This window comes from Saimiri boliviensis, chromosome 8, assembly GCF_048565385.1.
Source record: "Saimiri boliviensis isolate mSaiBol1 chromosome 8, mSaiBol1.pri, whole genome shotgun sequence".
Lineage (NCBI taxonomy): Eukaryota > Metazoa > Chordata > Mammalia > Primates > Cebidae > Saimiri > Saimiri boliviensis.
This window is the reverse complement of record NC_133456.1, coordinates 39,362,614-39,378,737: the sequence shown is the minus strand read 5'-3', so window position 1 is coordinate 39,378,737 and position 16,124 is coordinate 39,362,614. Positions and strand designations below refer to the sequence as shown.

At 37.5% G+C, this 16,124-nt stretch overlaps 1 protein-coding gene across 2 annotated transcripts in view; it reads left to right on the top strand.

The window, feature by feature from the left end:
* Positions 1-13,504, top strand: part of CD96 (CD96 molecule) — a 93,906-nt gene extending 80,402 nt beyond the window's left edge. For both annotated transcript variants that reach the window (XM_074404402.1, XM_039477381.2), the window contains 2 exons: positions 5,281-5,404; positions 7,408-13,504. In XM_074404402.1, the coding sequence (XP_074260503.1) occupies positions 5,281-5,404; positions 7,408-7,516 (233 nt within the window). In that variant the 3' untranslated portion in view covers positions 7,517-13,504. The remainder of the gene's footprint in view (positions 1-5,280; positions 5,405-7,407) is intronic.
* The last annotated feature ends 2,620 nt before the right edge of the window (positions 13,505-16,124 follow it).

The window sequence follows — 16,124 nt, the reverse complement described above, 5'->3', positions numbered from 1 at the left end:
AAGGTCATACAGTCTTCTGATCACTGGAGCATAACCTTGCACATGTCATGGCAATACATCTGCAGACTGAGGCACTACCAAGATTTATAAGATATTGGTGCCTTAAACAGCTGTCTAGTTTAGAGATGGGTCAAGAGTGGAGTTCTGCTTTTCCACTTCCATCGTGAAGGCAGTGGTCTCATTTTCTACATTTGATTGGGAAAAAAAAATTGTAGGCATTGATGTAAGACCTCTTTAAAACCTTTTGTTTGGTAAAAGCGAGGGATCATTGCAGATGGGAGGCAGGGCTAGCTTACAGCTGTGGACAGAGCAGTATGTGGAGGCTTGCACTGTGAATTTCAGCTCCAGATCAACTGCAAGAACAAACCAGCAATCTTGAGAGGACCCACAGACCCTCTGAAGGAAGCAGACTGCTCCTGCAGCACCCAGGAGACACGCCAAATACTCTGAGAGGTAGATAGCCTCACACAAACCCCATCTCACCCTTTGCCTGGAAACAGACTCAGAGCTGTTGGCTGGCGGGAATGGTGGGAGTGAGACTGGCCCTTCGGTTTGCATGGGAGCTGGTTGAGGCCTGTGACTGCTGGCTTTCCCCCACTTTCCTGACAACCTGCATAATCAACAAAGGCAGCCATAATTCTCCTAGGTTCACAACTCTAGTGACTTGGGACTCTCACTCCTATCCCCGACAGCAGCTGCAGCAAGACCTGCCCAAGAAGAGTCAGCTCAGACATGCCTAGCCCTGCCGTCACCTGATGATTCTTCCCTATCCAACCTGGTAGTGGAAGACAAAGGGCAAGTAATCTTGGAGTTCTAGGGCACCACCCACCACCAGTCCCTCTCCAGACTATTACAGCTGATGCTTTCTGGAGAGCTCCACCTCCTGGCAGGAGACCAACCAGAACAGAAATAAAGCATTAAACCACCAAAGGTAAGGACCCTCATGGAGTCCCGTTGCTGCACCCTCTGCCACTTCCACCAGAACAGACACTGGTATCCATGGCTGAGAGACCCATAGACGGTTCACATCACAGGACTCTGTGCAGATAACCTCCAGTACCAGCCTGGAGCCAGGCAGACTCATTGGGTGGCTAGACCCAGAGGAGAGACAACAATCACTGCAGTTTGGCTCACAGGAGGCCACATCCATAGGAAAAGGGGTAGAGTCTACATCAAGGGAACACCCAGTGAGACGAAAGAATCTGAACAACAGTCTTCAGCCCTAAACCTTCCCTCTGACAGAGCCTACCCAAATTGGAAGAAAACAGAAAAACAACCCTGGGAATATGACAAAACCAAATTGGTAAAGAGGAAGTTAAACTGTCACTGTTTGCTGATGATACATTCGACCAAGCAGAGAACCAAATAAAAAACTGAACCCCTTTTACAATAGCTGCAATAAAATAAAATAAAATACTTAGGAATATACCTAACAAAGGAGTCAAAAGAACTCTAAAAGGAAACTACAAAACACTGCTGAGAGAAATCATAGATGACAGAAACAAATGGAAACACATCCCATGCTCATAGATGGGTAGAATTAATACTGTAAAAATGACCATACTGCCAAAAGCAATCTACAAATTCAATGAAATCCCCATCAGAATACCACCATCATACTTCGTGAAGTTAGAAAAAATCAATTCTAAAATTCATATGGAACAAAAAAAGAGCACACATAGCCAAAGCAAGACTAAGCAAAAAGAACGAATCTGGAGGCATCACATACCTGATTTCAAACTATACTATAAAGCCATAATCATCAAAACAGCATGATGCTGGTATAAAAATGGGCACACAGACCAATGGAACAGAATAGAGAACCCAGAAATAAACCCAAATACTTACAGCCAACTGATTTTCAACTAAGCAAACAAAGACATAAAGTGGTTGAAAGGCCATCATTTTTAATAAATGGTGCTGGCGTAACTGGCTATGTTCTCACTGAAATGCGGGAAGCAAAGACATGTAGGAGAATTAAAATGGATCCTCACTTTATACAAAAATCAACACAAGATGGATTAAGGACTTAAACCTAAGACCTGAAACTATAAAAATTCTAGAAGACAACACTGGAAAAATCCTTCTAGACATTGGTTAGGAAAGGATTTCATGACCAAGAAGCCAAAGCAAATGCAATGAAAACAAAGATAAATAGCTGGGACCTAATTAAACTAAAGCACTTTTGCACAGCAAAAGAAACAGTCATCAAAGTAAACAGACGACCCACAGAGTGGGAGAAAACCTTCAAAATCTATACATCTGACAAAGGTCTTAAATCCAGAATCTGCAACTAACTTGAACAAATTAGTAAAAAAAAAACAAACAACCCTATAAAAAAAAGTGAGCTAAGGACATGAATAAACCATTCTCAAAAGAAGATATACAAATGGTTAACATATTTTTAAAAAGTTCAACATCACTAATGAGCAGGGAAATGCAAATTAAAGCCACAATTCGATACCACCTTAATCCTGCAAGAATAGCCATAATCAAAAAATAAAAAAACAGTAGATGTTGGCATGGATGCAGTGAATAGGAAACACTTCTATACTGCTAGTGGAAATGTAAACTAGTACAGCCACTATGAAAAACAGTGTGGAGATTCCTTAAAGCACGAAAAGTAGAACTGCTATTTAATCCAGCAATCCCACTTCTGGATATCTACCCAGAGGAAAAGAAGTCATTACTCAAAAAAGATACTTGCACATGCATGTTCATAGCAGCACAATTCACAATTGCAAAATCATGGAACCAACCAAATGTCCACCAATCAATGAGTGGATAAAGAAACTGTGGCGCATATATAACTACACACACACACACACACACACACACACACACACACACGTATACACACACATTATGGAATACTACACACTACACAGCCATAAAAAGGAATGAATTAACAGCATTTGCAGTGACCTGGATGAGATTGGAGACTACCATTCTAAGTGACGTAACTCAGGAATGAAAAACCAAACATCGTATGTTCTCACTGATATGTGAGGAAGGTAAGCTATGAGGATGCAAAGACATAAGAAGAACACAGTGGACTTTGGGATTTGGGGGGAAGAGTGGGAGGAGGTCAAGGGATGAAAGACTACAAATATGGTGCTGTGTATACTGCTTGGGTAATGGGTGCACCATATCTTACAAATCACCACTGAAGAACTTAACTCATTTAACCAAATACTAACTGTACCCCAAAAACATATGGAAAAAATAAAATAAAACCTTTTGTCCTTTCCTTCATCTAAAATTTTGGAGATAAAATATTATATCCCACCATATTACCAAGGTAGAGCTTAGTAAATTTTGACTTGTGTAAAACGGAACTTAGTCTAGTCCTGAGTTGACCAACTGTCTCTTTCACAATCATGCTACTCTAGTGGTTTGAACTATGTAAACTTTCTAGGCATCTGTATATATAATGTATTACATGATTATGTATTATAGGACTACATGGGTCTCCAGGGAACCCACAGTTTCTACTTTGATAGGGGTGGGAATCAGGAAGGCCTCGAATCCCTGGATGTATGTTGTATGAAAGGGAAAAATCTTCAACATTTCTAACCAATGCTAACATGATAACATATGGTTGCAGTCCATGCTACGTAAAACACAGAAAAGATGTGATAACTAATATGAAATCTAGGAATGATAACTAATATGAAATCTATGTCTTTGACCTGCATTTTTTTTGAGATTTTGATATATGAAAAGCAGTGTAATAAAAACTGGGCAATGAAAGAAATTTAAATCCTTGTCTTCACTTACAAGCAGTTTACTACCTAGGAAAGAAAACCAATCCAGATAGCTTTTTGTCCAAATGATCTATGTAAGTGAAATACCTAAAGATTTATCAAATATAAGGAATTCCACTGGGGTATCATTAGCAATAACAAAGTCTGGAAACAATTTAACCTTCTAACATTATGAGATAAATTAAATAACCTGGTATATCCATTGAAATATCCAGTCATTTAATAGAATGAGGTAAATATGCACTGCTATGGAAAGTATTCCAAGAAGGTTTTTTAAGAAAAAGAGGCCAGGTGTATGTCTTTTGGCCTCTTTTTCTTAAAAACATGTAAAATGTTAAAAATTTCAAATGTCAAAAAGGTAAAATGGTTTCTATATTCTTAGAATACTTAAAATGCTCAAAATCACTAATCACTAGAGAAATGCAAGTTAAAACCACAATGAGATACCACCTCACACCAGTCAGAATGGCTATTAATAAAAAGCAAAAAAAAAAAAAAAAACTGATGCAGGTGAGGTTGTGGAGAAAAGGGAATGCTTACAAACTGCCGGTGGGAATGTAAATTAGTTCAGCCATTGTGGAAAGCAGTTTGGCTATTTCTCAAAGAACTTAAAACAATATTACTATTTGAACTGGCAATCTCATTATATTGGATATATACCCAAAGGAATATAAATTGTTCTACCATAAAGACACATGGACATGTATGTTCATCACAGCACTATCCACAATAGTAGACACGGAACTAACATAATGCCCATCCACAGTCACTGGCTAAAGAAAACATGGTACATACAGCATGAAGTACTATGAAGCCATAAAGAAGAATGAGATCATATTCTTTGCAGCAATGTGGATGGAACTGGAGACTATTACTCTAAGCAAACTAACACAGGAATAGAAAACCAACTACTGCATGTTCTCACTTATACATGAGAGCTAAACATTGAGTACATATGGACAAAGAAGATAACAACAAACACTGAGGCCTGCTTGAGGGTGAAAGTTGAGAGGAGAGTAAGGATTTTAAAAACTACCTATCAGGTACTATGCCAATTACCTGGGTGACAAGACAATCTGCACACCAAATCCCTACAACACGCAATTTAACCATATAACAAACTTGCACGTGTACCTCTGAACCTAAGACAGTGAAAAACAAGAAAAAAAAAAAAAGAAGCCATGGACAGTATAGTGTGTATAATATGGCCCCAATTGTTAAAAAAAGGGAGGGGTATATATTCATGGTACGTATGTATGCTTATAAATATATATCCACAGAAAATTTCTGGTAGGAGACATAATTAACTTTTAAGAGTTATCACCTTGTGTAAGTAACAAGGGATAGACATGCCCACTCCTAGAGTATGATCATGGCCAGTGAGCCATGATCTTCAATAAATTATGTTTCTTCAATAAATTATGTTTCACATAGGAGAAATAGTTTAACTAATCCTGTTTTCCAAATGGCAAACTTTGGGATTAAAGTTTATCTTTCTTTATGCCCTTTTCAGGTATTGTGGTCAATAAGCCCAAAGATGGAATGTCCTGGCCAGTGATTATAGCAGTTTTACTCTTTTGCTGCATGGTACTGTTTGGCCTTGGAGTGAGAAAATGGTGTCAATATCAAAAAGAAATGTGAGTATAATACTAAGATATGTAGGAACTGATAATTTTTCATTGTAAAATATTCATCAGTACAATATATCATTATGATAGTCCTCTCATATTTTAATGAGTAAAAAAGGCTCACAGAAGCTCGGAGAGATTATATAGTTCTCCCAGCATCCACGCAGTTGGGATTAAATACCCAACTCCTGGCACAGTATTCCTCTCTGCATTGGCATAGTTAGACGGTAACACTCATCGGATAGAGCAAGTCCACGGGCATGAAATGAGAACTGTGCCTCACCTCCCCTCAAAACTAAAACTGATTTTTCTTTTCATCTTCATTATTTTTTTCTTTTCATGCATTTTTAAACTGCCTGGGCTCAGCTGGCCCTAGATGCTCAAGTGTGAAATTGAGTGAGAAAGGTAATTTTAAGAGGTTTCCATCTGTTTTTTTTGTTTGTTTGTTTCTTTGTTTTCTTTCTTTTTTTTTTTTAACTAGAATGGGCTTCTACTGCCCTTTTCCTTTTTTTCCCAAGAAGAAAAGAAAGTAAGCATTGAGTTACCCCTTTTTTTCTTGTCTTATTGAAATATTTTCCAAAACCCCTCTCCAATCAAAAGCCGGAAACGGTACATAAGGTTAAGTGTCATTTTTCTGACTTGCTATTTTCAGTCAGTCTGGGTTGGGCCACAATTGGAAGAGACCTTAGTACCCAGAGCTGATCTTGCACTTGTCTTACTACTGCTCTAAGATAACATTAACCATCGTGCCATATGCTATTCTATCTGTTCTAGAGTATCCTTGCAGACTCTATAATCACATGCAGGGAGTGGTGAATAAAACACTAAATCAGTCATTAGAAATTCTGAATTCTTTTCCAAGGACTACAATTTAGCTACCACATAACCTTGAGAAACTCATAATTCCTGCGAAAAACAAAAGTGCAATTTTCATAGAATTGTATCCACTTAATAATATATATGAACACTCCATTAAAGTATCTGAAAATTGGGTAATAAGGATTGGAGAGCTTTATATTAAATGAACAAATGAAATCCGAAAATTTGATTTTTTTAATTGTTCTGTATTCAAATGTTTGTGTTATATAGAGATGAGAATCAATCTCTCCCTCCTCCTCCCGCCTCGCCCTCCCTCCGCCCCCCGCCATTGCCCACTCTTTATCTCTCTTAAGATACTATGGATTGCCAAGGCATAGAGATGTTTGAGTGATGGACATAAAGATGGTCAGGGATGTATTTCTGTTTCCTGATACCAAGATAGCCAGGGCATTTATATAGCTAAATGCCACACTAATCTAGCTCTTTAATGCATTTCAGAAAAAAAAGATGACTTGTACTAACATAAAATAGTGCTTTGTACAAAGATGACTTTAAGAATGTTCACTGATTCAAACAAAAGGGATTTAGGCATTATCTACCCAGTACTCAGGGACTGAGAAGAGCTTTACTTCCCATTTGTATCATATCCCCATAGTACATAGTGAGTGTCTGGGTGAAGGAAGGGGCTAGGGCTAGCAAAGAGGCTATTTGAAAAGCTTCATTCTTAAGTCCTAGAATTTTAAGATTTAGTCTCTGAAGAAATATTTTAATCCACATAAGAGAAACGTTTTTTCTATTAAGAAACAGTTATGGAGAGTATCAGTTCTGGTGGAAAGACTTGAATTGCTGGTCTGGTTCTCCTGGGCAAGTTGTTTAAAACCTCTGAGCCTCAGTTTTGTCTGTAGAATGGTGACAATAACACTCAACTTCTGCATACAAAGTATGTTATGATAAAAATGCTTTGCAGACTACAAAATTATAAATATTAATTAATGGTATGATCATGACATTCAAATGGTTAATAGGCCTAACAAGCACAGGGCTGTGCCAACAAAAATGCTGAAAGAACTGGGAGTGTATATCTCTTTCTCATCAATCTGTGTTCTCCTTTAAAAAAACAATGCATGTCTATGTGTCTGTGCGTAAGACTCCCTCACATTCTTAGCATTGAAAGACCAATGTTTTCTTCCTAGCATGGAAAGACCTCCCCCTTTCAAGCCACCACCACCTCCCATCAAGTACACTTGCATTCAAGAGCCCAACGAAAGTGATCTGCCTTGTCATGAGATGGAGACCCTCTAGTCTCGTGAGACTTTGCCCCACAGCAGAACTCTGCTGGAATCCTATTGCGAAGGTAGACATTGTGCTTTATTAATATAGTCACTCTTCAGCCACCCCTCTGCCGCAGCTGAAATGAAAGTCAGAAGTGAGTGATCTGTTTTCCCAGCAACTCACCCTCTTTCATCTCCAAATGCCTGAAACTTAAGAGTGAAAGGATATGCCATGCTCACACTCAATGCAATTTGTAGAGGTTTTCTTGCTTATGTAAGAAGGGTACAATAGTCTGCCATCAATTAAAATAAAAAAAACAGTATTTTTATTTAAATTCTCTGATGGAAGGACAGCAATGGTTTGAAGTGCACACCCATGCCTGATCCTCTTATTTGAACATCTATTAACATTGTAAGCTAATTGCCAAAATCCTGGGGCTTTGTTACGTTTCCTAAGTAATTATAAGAAAAAGTCAATGTAAAAGTTTTAACGAGACTGCCAAGTAATGGAGAAGTATGGTTAGTCTTCATATTGAAATTCTGTTGTTTATTTTCCTGGAAGGAAAACCAGGAAAAGAACCACAAGAACCACATTTTCAGTCCTCCTTCACTGTCTTCCTACCATGTTCAGCCCAGACTCCTGCCACATGGACCAGGATGAAGAGGGAACAAAGAGATAACTAGCCAACAACCAAGTAGGCTGGAAGATATAAAACTTCACTGGCCTCTAAAATTGTATGAGCCAAGAGTGGTTTCATTTGAGTGCCTTCGTGTGCGTGTCCATTAAACTGGTACCAAACTTGTTTTGTAAGTAAACAGGCAGCCTAAGCCCAACGCTACTCATCTAATTCCTGTTATTCTCTTTTTCATCTGGGGACTTTCCTGTTCATCTAGCCTGCCTGTTTTGATCTGTTTTGAAAAGATAAAGAGCCTCAAATCAGAACAGCACTGATTAATCAACCTTGCTCCTACCAATCTTTTACAAAATAGTTGAAGCAGAATGTATAGGTGTTCAGAGAAGAAATCTAGTCAGCCAGACATGCTCTGTATTTGGCAACAGTTTGTGAGTGAATAAATTACCAATCCTCCTTGTCTCTTGAAACCTTCCCATACTCTCTGCTCCAGGAGGGAAAAACAGACGTTGTTGACAGATACAGTGATAGGCAAATTCTGCATGGAACTTTAATCCCAAAAGGAAACTTAAGTTCATTTGTAGTATACTTATCCCTGACTGCACATAAGAATATCTTGTGCAGAGTTATTTGGAGGGTATGTCTTTTTCTTAAATACCATAGCTGTCACACTCCAGTTCAATTAAATCAGAATGTTTGAGGAATGAGGCACAGCCATCAGCACTGTCAGATGACTCACATGTTCAGCCAAAGTTGTGAACTGCTGAGCCAGTGGAAGTTCTTTCTCATTCATAAGAATCTGAGGTAGGTGCTTAACTTACAGTGGCCAGCCTCTAAGATGAGCCCCAGTGTTCTTGCCTTCTAGTATTCACATCCTTAAACAGTCCCTCCAACACTGACTACAGATGATTCAGGTAACCTGGGGCCTGGATTAAGGTGAGGCAATCAACGTACCTGGGAAAAAAAGGTAAGGAGGCATTCACACTCGGGGTCACGCACTTGCACAATGTTGAGAGTGAGTACCAGTCTCATCCTTGGTATAGCCAAAAAAGCTTAGAACTGACCAAGGCTAGGTCATAAAATATACTGTGGCTTCCACTTTGGTCTCTCTTTGACCACTGACACTGGGAAAAGCCTATTCCATGCCATGAAGATACCCAGGCAGCCCTACTGAGAAATCCACCTGTCAAGGAACTGAGGTATTTTGCCAACAAGCATTAACTTGCCAGCCATGTAAGGAAGCCATCTTGGAAGCAGATCCTCCAGCCACCAGTCAAGTCTTCAGATAACTGCAACTTCAGTTGATCTTTTGAGCAAGACCTCAAGAGAGCCAAAACTACCCAGCTAAGCCTTTTCTAAATTTCTGAACCTCTAACATATGAGATAAGTTTTTATCTTTTAATACCATTAAGTTTGAGTATAATTTGTTACATAGCAATAGATAACTGTACAGCTCAATAACTAAAAAAATAAACAGCTACCTGCCTTAATTAATTCCTTAATAGTTCTCAAGAAACAAATTCTAACTTTAGATGTATGGCTGTTGCTTCATGTGTATAGCTATTTGTATTTAATATGACTTAATCATCAGTAATTTGTGTACAAAGCACTGTGGCTTTATTTTACTGTTTTGTTAGGATATATGAAAACAAGTAGAAAGTAGGGGTAGAAAGTGGGGGTAGAAAGTGGCAGGGTTGGAGGTATTTAGATCGTTTCAGTAAAGGGAGAGACAGATTTACAGTAAAACATAAATCCATGTAATTTATCAATCTATCACATGACAGGTGTCTCACTGTGTTTTTATATTAGCTCTTCTTTGAAGTACACTCCTTTAGTCTCATAATTAAGTTCTGGTCATCATTTGCATATTCATTACAACTTGAATAGAGTGAGCAGTTCCTTATCCATGGAGGGGTCCTCAGTGAGTAGTTCAGAGGAACTTTTCACAATCCTGCAAATTAGAGGGGCCCCAGATGCCTTTTAGGTAGTACTGTGAGCTTGACATCCCTTATTTGACTAACATGACAGTTTCATTTGAGGCTTAAATTGTATAAAAGTAAACTCATAGGGTCTGTCTCAGCCAGCAACTCCTGTCTCTAGAAGTGAATTCAGCTCTGTCTCATAGGAGAAATAGCAATACTAGACTCTAATCCCTAAGGTGTAATTTTCACTGAGAAAAAGCCACATGTAAGTATGTTTGCTGCTTATTTCCAAAACACTGTGTGTTAGTTAATGTTGTTATTTAGATATTCATTTCCTTACCCACCTGCACCAGGAACACACCTGAAATTGACTACAAGATTTGTTTTGCAATGGAGTATCATGGGCATGACTAACCCAAGGTTTGATAACTACTTCTATGATTGGATTCACTCTCTTCTTTTCTACCATCACCATGAGAAGATCATTTTCAAATTAGCCTACTAGTGCTGAGAAGAAGAAGAAAGGCTCATGGAGCAGAACCCCTCAAGGCTGGCCCAGTCTAGATCAGCAAAACCCACAGCCTACCTCAACAGGCACACAAGTTAAATATTGTTTCATGCCACTGAAATTGTGTGATTATTACATAATATTGTAGCAATAGTTAACCTACACATATAGATCCAGAGGTAGGCATATTTTAGCTCAAATGTAAGTGCCTAATGCACACTTTAGTTTTAAAAAAAAGAGTATTTTCAAATTTCAGCATGAGTTTTGTTTTAAGTAAAGAAGATGTGGTCGATTTCACCAAATTAACTTTGCATTTATAGGTCTTTAAAATCATAGAACATTTGACCAGGATGGGCATTAGAGGTTATTTTACAAATAATGAGTTAAGGGTTCTATGAAATTGACTTGCCCAAGGTCACACGATTGGAAATGATAAAGCCAAAATGATGACCCAGTTCTCTGATTTGTAGCCTAGTGTATAATCAATCTTTAATTTCTTTGGCATCTTCTTTTACTATAGACAAGAGCTGCTTTGTGTGTGTTTAAGTAAATATTGGTGGGTTTTTTTTTTTGTTTGTTTGAGACTGAGTCTCTCTCTGTCACCAGGCTGGAGTGCAGTGGTGCAATCTCGAGTCACATCAACCTCTGCCTCCTGTGTTCAAGCGAGTCTTCTACCTCAGCCTCCCAAGTAACTGGGATTACAGGCACATGCCACCATGCCCAGCTTATTTTTCTATTTTTAGTAGAGATGGGGTTTCACCACATTGGCCAGGATGGTCTTGATCTTCTGACCTCGTCATCCACTCGCCTCAGCCTCCCAAAGTGCTAAGACTACAGGCATGAGCCACATGCTTGGTCATAAATATTGTTTTTTTATGCCTTGGTAGTATATGCTAACAAATTGTAACAGAAAACAAAGAAAAGTAGAAATAATTGACCCTAGGAGGTGAGATGCTCTAGAAAGTGTCAAAGAAAATGAGGAAATGAAAAGAGAAAGAAGAGTAATCAAGATCACAAGTTGAAAAGAAAGTTTACAGAAACTAAGGACAGAGATAATGAAAAATGTCTCAGAGGCTCTGAACAGGGGAAGAGGTTCTTGAAGGCAGCCCTCTTGGCATCCAGACTTAGGAGGATGGCTTTGAACCTGAAGGCAGAATCTTCAGAAATACAAAAAGTTTGTTCTCTCTGAGACCAGGACTGACATGCATAGCCTAACTGACTTTTTGACAACAGCAATCATGGCTGTTTCAATCAGCTGAAAGATGGGTGTCCACATTAGTAGCAGAAATACATGGTGAGAATCATGAAATCAATGCAGTTTATTTTCCAGTTCCTGCAAAGGTGCCTTCTTCCCAGATTTCCTAGATTGCTAACAAAGGCATCGTGCTGCAGCCAGGACGGCATGACCAGAAAGCAGGACACTATTACCTTAAGCTAGGTCAGGGCCAGGGAATACTTTTGGAAGTATTCTTTTTTTTTTTAGCCAGTCTAATTTAGCAGTGGGGGGTTGTATACCAACTTTAGTGACACTAATGTTACTAAGTTCTGATAACCCACTACCATCAGACAAGCCTGGAATTATTCTTAAAGCTGGAATAGGGTATCTGTGATGGGTCTTGATATTATGTGGGTCAAATAACAGAAATGGGAACAGTAGAATCTAAATTTTTCTCCTCAGACAGCATCTTCATAGCCTCCAGTCTCTGTTACAGTCTTTCCTGTTCTGCTCACTCAGATTCCTTGTATTTGTTCAAAGGCTCTGCGGCATTGTGACTGTGGGGCGGGACACTGGGTGGAATAATGGGGAAGACAAACAAGCTCAATATCACAACATAAAGAAGACAGCATGGGGCCACTTCCAACTACCCTCCGTACATGCCAGAAACATATGCACATTTGCCCTGAGTTTTGTCAGACTATTTCCCATTTACTGCCCAAAGAAGACCCATCACCAAATAAAATTGACTACAGCATTATGCTATTCAACTGTCCCCAGAAAATACTTAAAAGTGCCAGGAAGGTATGCTGGAGGGTATGGAACAACAGTTACATGAATCCTTCAGAGAAGTTTGATAGTGGTCCTGATACCCTGAGAGCCATGTATAAGAGTTAACCTCTCTATTCTGCATTTTATCTCTTCAAAACATAAGTATCTGTTCATGCTGAATGGGAAGAAGAACAGGGATCTGAGAATTCCATCTATGGTAGAATCATTTTTGCATCACTGGTTTGAAATAAGCCTAATTCCACTCTTATAGATAATTGGGTTGCATTGGATTTTTCTTATACATAAAGCCATTGCACTGATTCAAAGGGACATGCTTTGATGACTAACAGATCTGAAATCTAACACAACTACGAATAAGAATTGATTTTAATTTTGTGGCTAGTTACTAGAAAAATATGACAAGCACTGTTTGTGAATATCTCTTTTGGATGGCCAGTTTAGGGTTTGTAGATTTCACACTCATGAAATTGATGCAAAATATAAGAACTACTTATTGCCTTCAGTGAATATAAAATTTAATGGAAGAGTCAGACATTTAAACAAATAAATACAGTACAGTATGATACATATAAAAATTAAATTATGCACAAAGAAGAGAAAATAATAAAGAAGAAAGTATGATTTCAGGGATAACATATGAGAAAAAATTTTAAAGGCTTCAGAAAGGAGGCTGTCAATAGAGTCAAGGCCACTGCAGTAGAGACACTGATATCTGAAACATAGTGATGGGAATTGAAAACATTACCTAAGGGTTATAACAAGAATTCAAGAAGCATTTGATGATAGGAAAATGCTTAATATAATTTACCATATAAATAGAACTAAGAAGAAAAAGGGTAAGAATAATCTCCACAGCTGTTTACAAAAATCTTTGGCAAAATTCAACACCCATTCCTACTAAAAACTCTTGAGAAAAAGGGATATTTTCTTAACTAAATGTATACATAACATGTGCATCCATATCTATCTATAGCTATATTTGTAGATACATATATGTACAGTTATAGTCTATAAATACTATATCTAGAGTTATATACACATATGCATATATACATATACTATATGGTCACATATATGTAACTACAATTGTACAAATATATATGTAATGAAAGAAAAGATGAATAAATTTAGCTACTTAAAAATAAAAACAATATGCACGGGAAAAAAGCAAAGTCAAAAGGCAAATAATAAAGTAAGTGAAAATATTTACAACATATATCATAGATGATATATCAATATATATACCTTTATCAATATGCCTAATTGATAAAGAACTTTCAAATATTGAGAATGAAAAACTGAAAAATCCTATGGAAAAATGGGCTAAAGCCACGAACAAATAACTCACACACAAAAAATTAAAATGACTCTTAATCATTTGAAAAACATGAAATGTATACACAATAAATGTAAATTTAACAATATATTCAGATATCAGTTCTTCTCCATTTAATTGTCATGAATTTCAAGTTTGACAATATTCTCTGTTATCAAGGCTTTGGGGAAACAGGCACACTCATATAGTGCTAAAGGGAGTGCAAACTAGTGCCACCACTATTGAGAATAATATGATGATATCTAACAAAACTACAGATTAATTCATTCCTTGGCATTATAATTCATCTTCGGGAATTCACCTTGAAGCTCAGCCTCCAACAATATAAAAATATATATGCACAAGGTTATTTTGACATTATTATTTGTATTTCCAAAGTATTAGAAATTATCTAAAAGTCCAAATATAGGAGATTGGTTGAGCAAACTGTGGTAAACACACAAAATAGAGTTAATGTGTAGTTGCAAAAATAAGAAAAAAGAAAATTTTTATCAACTGATATGGAGTGATTTCCAGGTATATTAAGTGAAAAAGGTGAAGTACAAAAAGCATGTAATATGTAGGAAAGAAGGAAAAAAATTTTGTGAAGTATTTATATGCCTATTTTTACAAAAAGAAACAGGAGAGATAAATCAAGAAATGGTGGAGTTGAAGGGTTAAGAAGGAACGGAGTGGGAGGAATATAGGGAAAAGTGACATTTCCTGTACATACCTTTCTGTATAATTTTGTCTGAAAAAAATATTAGTATTCTACATAGTAAAATAATAAAATTAAATAAAAAAGAACAAGAAAAAATAAACTAAAATCAAACCATTTGTACTTTAAATAAATACCATAAGAACACTGAAAGAGAAAAAAAAAAAAAAAACCAATCCAAGTAGCTAGGAACACAAAATTTGACTGTATACCCCAGTCTTGTGTAGGGTAGGGTGGGGGTGGTGGGCCAAGGGTGAGAACTGTAAGCAAATCTGGAAGGCTTTGTAGTAAGATTGGTTTTTTTATTGTAATGATATGAGCAAAGCAATTCTGAAACTTTTTTTATGTATTATAAGATTACACATTTGATACATTTATATAATCTGATAATACATTAAAAAATGTTGTTATTGGGTGCCCCCAGATTCTCATTGAGGGAAAAGGAACATATAAATATGGAATAAGGAAAGACTGGAAAGAACCCTTTGTATATGCAGGGATGGATTCAAATTGGTAGCATCAATGCAAAATTGTGATTTCCACAATATGTGTGTGTATGTGAGTGTGTATGCATGTGTATGCACATGAAGGATAGTGTCCTTCCCGGGTATCGCATCTGGAGACCCATGATGTCCACCTGTCTTTCACTGATGTCCAACTGTCTATCACATCTGTGTGTAAATATGCTTGAGCATGCATGTGTGTGTTGCATTGCAAATATGTAATATATGCCTATATTTCCTAGATGGGTCTTTTGAAAGGACTAAGAAGCAAAGATATCCCAGTAGCAATGAGCATACCTAGCATCCACATCTTGGTTTTCAATATAATCTCCTGCTGAAAGGAACTGAACTCAGAAATGTCTAAGGCAAACATAAGTGAACTTGGAATACTTTGTTATGTCAGAAAATAAGAACATAGTCATATGTTTGTATAGTTGTAGGTTCAATGTAGGGCTGGAAGTCCTAGCCAGAGCAATCAGGCAAGAGAAAGGAAAAAACGCATCTCAATAGGAAAAGAAGAAATTTAACTATCTCTCTTCACTTATGGTGCAATTCTATATCTAGAAAATCCTAAAGACTCTGCCAGAAGGCTCCTACAACTCATAAACAACTTCAGTATAATTTCAGAACACAAAATCAATGTACAAATCAGCAGCATTTCTATGCACCAACAATATCCAGGCTGAGAGTGAAATTAACAACACAATCCCACTTACAATAGAAGAAAAGGAACTACCTAGGAAGACTGCTAACCAAAGAAGTAAAATAAAAAACAGTTTAGTTACTCTCAACATACAATGAGGGTACAGGTATTGGGTAAATGCCCCCATTCCAAAAGGAAGAAATTGGCCAAAACAAAGGGGCGACAGGCCCCATGCAAGTCTGAAACCCGGCAGGGCCATCATTAAACCTTAAAGCTCCAAAATAATCTCCTTTAACTTTATGTCTCACATCCAGGTCACACTAATGCAAAGGGTGGGCTCCCAAACCTTGAAAAGCTCCATCTCTGTGGTTCTGTAGGGCACAGTCCTTT